This window comes from Dendropsophus ebraccatus, chromosome 13, assembly GCF_027789765.1.
Source record: "Dendropsophus ebraccatus isolate aDenEbr1 chromosome 13, aDenEbr1.pat, whole genome shotgun sequence".
Lineage (NCBI taxonomy): Eukaryota > Metazoa > Chordata > Amphibia > Anura > Hylidae > Dendropsophus > Dendropsophus ebraccatus.
In genome coordinates this window covers 36,191,634-36,200,502 of record NC_091466.1, presented here as the reverse complement: position 1 = coordinate 36,200,502, position 8,869 = coordinate 36,191,634, and the positions used below count along the sequence as shown (strand labels likewise).

The 8,869-nt window shown below is 42.8% G+C and overlaps 1 protein-coding gene across 2 annotated transcripts; it reads left to right on the top strand.

Moving 5' to 3' along the window:
- Positions 1 to 519: 519 nt before the first annotated feature.
- Positions 520 to 7,735, top strand: FAM177A1 (family with sequence similarity 177 member A1). Of its 2 annotated transcripts, none has more exons than XM_069951158.1 (5): positions 520 to 872; positions 2,339 to 2,515; positions 3,531 to 3,606; positions 5,851 to 5,948; positions 6,994 to 7,735. In XM_069951158.1, exons 1-5 carry the CDS (start codon positions 858 to 860, stop codon positions 7,195 to 7,197), a joined length of 570 nt encoding a protein of 189 aa, XP_069807259.1. In that variant the 5' UTR covers positions 520 to 857; the 3' UTR covers positions 7,198 to 7,735. The 2 variants fall into 2 exon arrangements, with proteins under 2 accessions (XP_069807259.1, XP_069807260.1); XM_069951159.1 differs by having other exon boundaries at positions 525 to 872; positions 3,540 to 3,606.
- The last annotated feature ends 1,134 nt before the right edge of the window (positions 7,736 to 8,869 follow it).

Below are 8,869 nucleotides of genomic sequence, written 5' to 3'. Positions count from 1 at the left end.
TTTCAAATGCTTATATTGCAATGTGTTCTTCTGCTTAGTAATAATTCTAATTGTGCAGGATGACCAAAGGTTTTGTTGTATATGGTGGGTGTAAAAAGACTGTGTCTCGATGTGTTGTCCAGGCTGCTCACACTGGCTATTCACAGGCGCGATCCCACTACTGATCGGCACGGGGGTTTTGACCTGCTCCGTTTCCGACCTGGGCCGGTTCACCCCTCCTTAGAGCAACCTGGTGGTTCCGAGCTCCCCCGGAGTCACCATATTGATACCGAACTTAGTGCGGACACCCGATCGACATAGCGCAGAGCAGACCAGAACTCCTGGACTCAAGCGATCCGCCAGCCTCAGCCTCCCAAGTAGCTGGGATTACAGACGCACGCCACCGCGCCCGGCGATGTCCTTTCGTTGCTTCATGTAACTAGAAGCTACAAGCGCGTGACGTCATGTGATTCGCTAGCGCCACCTATCGTTTAACCAGAAGCTGTAAACTCCCTAAATCACCTGACAGTCATCTGACTCTCCAGCGCCACCTACTGTATATGGATTGGTTTCTCTGTGCTATGGCCGCATCACTAGTAATCCGACCCTCTCGCGCCACTTAGCGTCTATTATTGCGGCCGCATCTTCACTAGCGCCACCTAGAGATCTGCTTATACAAACGTACGGAAGCTCACAGGTGAAACCTTGGGCTATGCGCTTGTATAGAGTGGGCGGCGTGAAACGCACGGAAGTGTCTGAGCTTACAGACCGAGGCGTGGAACGCACTAGAGTTGGGAGGGGCCGTTAGCTTCATCTCCGTGTTGTTGCCCGGTAAGCTCGGAGCAGGGACCGCGCAGTTGAACTTGGCATCCGGTGCTATGGCTGCTGGAGAGGTGAGTGGATGTACGGTAACTTGTAGACGTGTTTTCTCGTCCCATCACTCGTGTCCCTGAGTGGTGGTTACTGTGTACAGGTGATGTGACTGCGTTATTCTGTATGGTTATTATATAAATAGGGGTCTGGATATAGAAGTATCTGCACAGTCATAATGCACAGACATCAGGAGGCTAACATCCTCCGCTCTGCCACCATGCCCTGCTCTGCCACCATGACCTGCTCTGCCACATGCCCTGCTCTGCCACCATGCCCTGCTTTGCCACCATGCTCTGCCACTGCGCCCTGCTCTGCCACCGCGCCCTGCTCTGCCACCATGCCCTGCTCTGCCACCGTGCCCTGCTCTGCCACCGTGCCCTGCTCTGCCACCGTGCCCTGCTCTGCCACCGTGCCCTGCTTTGCCACCATGCTCTGCCACCGCGCCCTGCTCTGCCACCATGCCCTGCTCTGCCACCGTGCCCTGCTCTGCCACCGTGCCCTGCTTTGCCACCATGCTCTGCCACCGCGCCCTGCTCTGCCACCGCGCTCTGCTCTGTCCTGACACTTGGCATCCTGTAGAACAATATGGAGGGGAACAGGTCTGAGAAGGGTAACTGGGCACTTAGTGCCCCCCAGAGTGACAGCCACACCTGGTGTTCACTGCACATGCAATTCTTTATATATTGTGTCTCAGTTGGGGAACTTCATCTAAGAACAGAAATGCCCCAGTGATCAGCTGATCGCCATCACTCCAGCTTCTATAACCCCTGGTGATCAGCTGTAGGTAGCAGCTTTTCACACCATGTCTGTGCAGTCTGGTCCTGCCTTAGAGGCAACCTTAAAGGGGAACTTTCAGCAGGTTAAAGGAATCTAACCTGCTGATAGCCACTATAGCACTAGGGTCACTATGTATATATGTGTCTCCTCCTCACCCTCAGCGCCAGTCCCTCACTGTTAGTTGGCGTAATCTTTAGAAACTGTTAGGAGCACTGCCGCACCCTAACATTATTAATTATTATCAATACAGCTGGTTCGGCAGTGCTTCTAACACTTTCTAAAGATTACGCCAACTAACAGTGTGGGACTGGCGCTGAGGAGGAGGGTAAGACGCATACCTGCCCCCTCAGCGTCTCCGGCACTATAGGGGGCTATCAGCAGGGTAGATTCGTATAACCTGCTCATAGTTCCACTTAAATCCATCTGGCCCATAGACTGTTAAGCATACCTGTACAGGTGATTGCCCTTATCAGTGGGTGAAACCCAAGCGAAAACTTTTCCCTTGTCTCTCTGACCTATATATATTCGTTTAATGACTTGCCCATTTGAAGAAATCTACAGACCTCTTCTGTTATGGCCCCCTGACTTTTAGAAGGTTATGGAATGGTTTATGGGCCAATCTTTTGAGCAGGAATGCCATCTTCTGGTAACTGTATTGTAATGTGCTGTTTAATAAGTGACATATTCACCGCTCCTTTTGTTGACACAGGTTGTGATTAATGGTGATCGAGAGTTTGAAAGTGTGGAGCTTGGAGATGTCAGGAAGAAGAAAAAAATTCCTCGAAGAATCATCCACTTTGCCAGCGGTGAAACCATGGAGGAATATAGTACAGACGAGGAAGAAGAGTTGCAGGAGAAGAGGGATCTTTTGCCGAGTGTTGACCCAGTAAGTGCCCAGATCTGATGCAGCCACTTTTAGGGGCCTATTCCACAGGAGCGATAAATGGCCGAATCGGATTATCGCTCGGTGGAATAGAGAGAATGATCAGCTGATGATCGTGTCATCGGCTGATCATTCATTTAGGTCCAAACCTAAAATCGAAGCTGATGTGCCGCGCGACCCGGGGAGGAAGATGGAGCGCAGGAGAAGCCCTGCTAGGTAAAGTATGCTGAAAGGACATTGGTAACTATGTCCCTGCAGCCCTCGCTAAACGATCATCGGGGCCGTGGAATGGGCCCAGTAAACGAGCGCCGATCTAGCAGATCGGCGCTCATTTACATTGTTGCTCGGCCCGTGGAATAGGGCCCTTATGGTCCTATTACACTGAGCGATTTTTAACGATTAACGACTAATGATAAACGATCGCAAACAAGATTGTCTACCGTTAACCTGAAATCGTCCACCATATTACACAGAACGATAATCGTTAGTTACGATCGTTACTATGATCATTATTGTGATCGTTACTATGATCGTTTACTCCTTCTGATCCCAGAAAAACAATGAACAATGTGCTATTACACTGAACGATTAGTGAAAAAACGTGGAATTACAGCAAACGATTAACGATAATTTTAGGTTCAGATCTAAATAAACAATCAACGACATACGAAAGGTTTTTTTCGATCAGTGCCTGCAATTGCACAGAACGATTATAGTTTAAATTCGAACAATTTAACGATTTTTCGCACGATAATCGTCCCGTGTAATAGGGCCCTTAGTTTTGACTTTGTTCTGCTTTGCTTTCTAAGTGCCATAACTCTTTTATTTTTCTGTTAATGAAGCTGTAAGCAAGGAAAGGCAGCCCTGGTTCAAGCAGTGAACTACTGCTGCTTATAATAATGATGAGTAAAAGCAGGATTGGGTTCTGCTCTTGTGAATGTGTCTTACGTTAACATGCACCCACCAGATTATATACTATTAACAATGAGCTAATAACTTTTATTTTTTCTTTATATGGTTCTTACAGACAAAGTTAACATGGGGACCGTATCTCTGGTTCTACATGCTGAGAGTTGCAACCTCCACACTTTCAGGTATGTCTTGCACCCCTTTGCACTAGATGAGAATAAAACTTTCATCTATTCTCCTGTGGTTACATATAATAGTTAATTTAGCCCACAGTTTGTTTATTTCAAGTTCATACGACAAGCATTGCAGATATGGTGGGACCCCACACTAAGGATGGTCACCCATAGCAAATACCCAAATCACAGATATAATAAAAAAAAAAACATGTTTTATAGCTTTATATTATGGCTGGGTGAACATTCGCCAGATGTGGTAGTTCCATCATTTCTATCATGGGCTTTAAAGGGGTTCTAATATAAGTGATGGCCTTTCCACCCCTGCTGCTGTTTGGTGCGGCTGCAGAAAAGTAACGCCATCTCTACACAGTGATTGGAGCCAACTGTAGGCACTAAACAGCTGAACGCTGGGGTGCCGCTCATGGGCTTACTAACCGTTAGTAATTGAAAGTCTATCTTGAGGATAGGCCCTCATTCATAATAGCCTGATACCTCCTTAGTGACCCTACTTGTTTTTATATGGTTACTAAGACTTATTCTCACACTTCGTAATCCACGGACACTATGGAGTCTGAAGCTGCGCAGTGGACTCGCAGCTCTCCCAGTCCTCATGTATCAATATGATGCTTGGAGAAATGAAAGTGGTTAAAGGGGAAGTCCGGGCAAAATAATTTTAAGATATGTTATTGCCTAACAAAAGTTATGAAAATTACTAATAGACACTTATTATGGGAAATGCACCCATAGTGCATTTTCCCTGCACTTACTACAGCATGGCGTGTTCAGGTCTCTGTAAAGTTGGTGATGTCACATCACATAAACTGCCAGGTGTCAGCAGTTAATGTGGCGTGACATCACCAACTTTACAGAGACCTGAACAGGCCATGCTGTAGTAAGTGCAGGGAAAATGCACTATGGGTGCATCTCCCATAATAAGTGTCTATTAGTAATTTTTATAACTTTTGTTGGGCAATAACAGATCTAAAAATTATTTTGCCTGGACTTCCCCTTTAAGTCTTTGCCGGACTACCAAAATGCGAGAATGGTGTTATTTTGTAATTAACCTCCCAAAAACAGATAAGAACAGTCAAAAAGTTGTATTTAACAGAAAATGATACCAAGAGAACAACTACTTTCTCTAAAAAAACAAATAAAAAAAAAAAAAAACATCTCTATCAAGAAAAAAATAAAAATAAAAAAGTTACTAGGCTTGGATTATGGCGACGCAATTTTTAATCAGTGGCTTTTTTATTGTGCCAAACTAGTAAAACATATTTTTAGTTCACTGTGAATAGCAAATATTCAAAACGGAAAAATTATAGTGACTAAATTTTATGAACCCCAAAATTGCACCATTAAAAACAAACCCTCATACGGCAAAGTAAAAAAAAAAAATTGACGATATGTTCACACACTGCCTCTTTTGGGCCATTTGAGAGCCATTATTTTATAGTGACCACTGTTGTTTGCTCAATCACGTCTGCCATTATGAGATAACTGCTGCTATTTGGACAAAGAATGTAAAAAATAACAAAATGATTTGGGCAATAAGGGGTTAAGTGTTTTTTTGTTTTTTAATTATTATTATTCAGTCTATTAAATGTTCTATTTTGATAAGCTCACCAACAGTAATGCATACAGGAGAGCCGTGTCCTAGAACTTGTATAGCAGCACATTGACTCTTAAGGATTTGCCATCAATATGTCGCTTGCGGAAAATCCCTCGAACTCTTCCTGTTACTTCTCATGTTTCAGGTGCATTTGCAAAGTTCACAACTTAGTCCATTGTCTATAACTTCATCTGCTCAGTGTGCATGGTAACCCAATAAACATTAGCCAAAGGGTTTCTGGTGAATTGTCCTGTATGGACTATATAGTATGGCCTATATCATATGATCTTTAATAGTAGGTGCACATCCCTGCTCATTCAGCCATACACTGTGTCTGGGGTAATGGGAGTATGGCACTGATCCTCCTGTGCTGTGGGTGACGGCATCACTGTATAGTCTTACATTTTAATTACCATTAAGAACCTACCTAAGCTTTAGTCTAACAATACACTACATAAATGTATGACTTCCCACAGCAGTTTATCTGAATACGTTTAGGAGAGAACCACATATTATTGGTTAGATTTATATTATTCCTTACTGCTTGTTATTCAGCTGTTTTATTCCTATCGGTGACATGGAGATGAGTAGAAGTTGGGGTGTTTTCTACCTTTTAATACATATGTTCTCGTTTCGTCTCTCAGTCTGCGACTTCCTAGGAGAAAAAATTGCATCAGTCCTGGGGGTCAGCACCCCGAAGTACCAGTATGCCATTGATGAATATTACAGGATGCAGAAGGAGGTATGTGCTGGCATAGATTATCTATCTATTCTGGGAACGGTAATAGTGAGCTGAGGTCCGTCCTGTTACCAGGGATACTGTGACCACGAACCACTGCTTGAATGAATATAATATATGAATATTAATATACTACCCCAGACTGTATGTAAAATTGGACAATGAGACATTAACTGGAAAAAAGCAATAATGAATGAATATTTGGCTGCAGATTGTGGATATGAATGGCATTATGATTCTAGCAATGAATAAGCCATTATAGCCATCACATGCAGCCAGGCACATGAATGTCACATTGTTCATGTTTAACAGCAATAGACTATAATTCCAACTCGCATTGTTCTCCCCATGTGGTTACTGTCTTATGGCAGTCCTCAGGGTGTGTTCACATAGGACTGAAATGCTGCTGCTTTGTTGCAGATTTTCACTTTCCGCAGTGTTTCTGCATCATAACAATATTAAGCAGGTGGCTTTATTGTTATAATTGGTGAATGTGTACCCAGGTGTTTATCCAGGATTAGAAAAAACATCGCCACTCTTGTCCCCAGGTTATGTGTGGTATTGCAGCTTGGTTCCATTGAGGTGAATAGAGCGGAGGTGCAATAGCAGTCTGAGGATGAAAGTGGGGCTGTTTCTTAAAGAAAGCAGCCATGTTTTCATAGTTTTTGATAGCTCTTTAATAACCTGTATACCTGTGGCTTGGAGAGATCAACCTGCATTAAAGCAGAGTCTACCTCACAAAAGTGAGACTGATTTCTAGACATTGACTACATTGTGACTTATGCAAAAAAAAATGCTAGTGGAAATCAGTCTTGGTACTCTGGGGGAGATTTATCAAACATGGTGTAAAGTGAAACTGGCTCAGTTGCCCCTAGCAACCAATCAAATTCCACCTTTCTTTTTCAAAAGAGTGAGGAATAAAAGGTGAAATCTGATTGGTAGCTAGGGGCAACTGAGCCAGTTTCACTTTACACCCTGTTAAATCTCACCCTGTGTGTACAGGCCGCCTCTTGATAAAGTAGTGTCTTTGCTGCTCTTCTTTTTGTAGGTTGACGAGGAGGAAGAAGAGAATGAAATGTCGGAGCAGGCAGAGAAGCAGTACCAGGAGCAGCAGGCCGTGCAGCGTGAAGCCAGCCCGCAGTCAGAGCAGCCCGAGGCCGCCAGCTCCTTTGTCAATATCAGTTTTGTAATGGAAGGAGAGGACTCTGTAAACCTGGCGCAGAAGCAGGAACTGTCTGCTGTCCCCACTTAGAAGAAAGAGGAGACGAGAGAAAAGCAACACCTGCCAAAATGACAACTGTGCCTTTCTATGTTACTTGAGTCCCAGGTGTATGGTAATAACATACAGCGCTTATAACTCAGCACCCAGGGAGCATCCGCATTTACCACGGGTTGTTGCTACTTGCTTACTGTTTCTGAAATGTGGTCAGTTTGTAAAAATCCAGTGTATAAAATATGTTAATATATTTAATATCAAACTAAACATGCATGTATGTCTTCATGTGATGTCTTCATGTCCTAAACTTAATGTCCACCCCTGGACACCATTTTGCACAATCTTGTGCAAATTAACCCTTTAACAGCTAGGAAAAGGTTTATTGTTGTGTTGTCCTCCCCACCTAAAGCCATAACTTTAAGTTTTTTACTGATAAAGCCATATGAGTTGGTGTTTTTTTTTTTTTTTTTGTGTAACCAATTGAACCGTTTTTGGCATCCTTCATTTTATCATAAAAAGCCATGTGAAACCAAAAGAAAATAATTTAGTGGGGTGATATTGAAAAATAAATTTAAAATTTGCACCTTTTTGAGAAGGTTTTGTTAAACCTAACAGGTTGTTGTTTCTTTTCTTTTTTTTTTTTTTTTTTTAGGTCAGCACAGTATCCAATTTGTACAGTTTTTATGTTTTACTACTTTTAAAAAATAAAAAAAACTTAAAAAAAGTAATTTGTTTGCATTATGATCTGTAGTTTTTAGAAGTACCATTTTTTTTTTTTTATGCATTTTATTCTATTTCTTCTGGGATGTGAGATCACCACAAATTTGCAATTTTGTCATTTGGTTGTAATACCACAATTTTTATTAATGGGGGTAAGGGGTTAATTAAAAAATATATATATATATTTTTCTTTTTTCTCCCTTTTGTAGGAGACCCAGTAGCTGAGTCATAGCCTAATAAAAATCTTTGGGCTGCCAGCTAGTCGTGCCCCATATTCAAATAGCAGGGGTGCTGACCAGGTCACTAGACTACCAGATTGGTGACGCAATAGAGTTTAAATACTGTGATCTCTTGACTGTGGCATTTAAATAGTTAAATGATCAGTATCAGAATAATTACTGGCAACGGTTAGCTGAAGATAGCAGCTGGCTCCTCCAGGCTGGGCTGCCCTTCTCTGTGGTAAATCTGTCCATAAGATAGTCGACATGGATGAGCATGTGACCATGTCCTGCCTTATGGAGGATCATGTGACCATGTCCCGCCCTCAGTGTCCACCACTGAGCCTGTATATGCCTATGGTGGAAACTGGGGGGGGGGGGGGCACGGTCACATGCTCCTCCATGTCGGCTATCTTATGGACAGATTTACCACAGAGCAGGGGAGCACAGCCTGGAGGAGGGGAGTCTGAGTTTAGCTCTATGAGGTTCGCTGGGAGCTGCTATCAGTAGGTACAGTGACTACACTTACTAATACTGTACACTGAACAATTTTACTATAAAGTGGCCAGCCTCTTTAAGCTTCTCAAACTGTCCCATTAACCATGAGCTCTACCATATCTTTTGCCACTAAGGTTTATTTAGAACCATTTAATATATATCTACTTTCATAAAATAATGAATGGAAATGCAGTCATAAAGAAGAATTAACACTTAGATTTTTATTTTAAATTTTTTAAAAGACTTCAGGGGTAATTTGCTTGAACAAACAC

Excerpts from the sequence above, each read along its gene's own strand:
- FAM177A1 (XM_069951158.1), top strand. Across the intron at positions 3,607-5,850 it reads TGCAACCTCCACACTTTCAG|TCTGCGACTTCCTAGGAGAA; the intron begins GTATGTCTTGCA and ends TTCGTCTCTCAG. Across the intron at positions 5,949-6,993 it reads ATTACAGGATGCAGAAGGAG|GTTGACGAGGAGGAAGAAGA; the intron begins GTATGTGCTGGC and ends TTCTTTTTGTAG.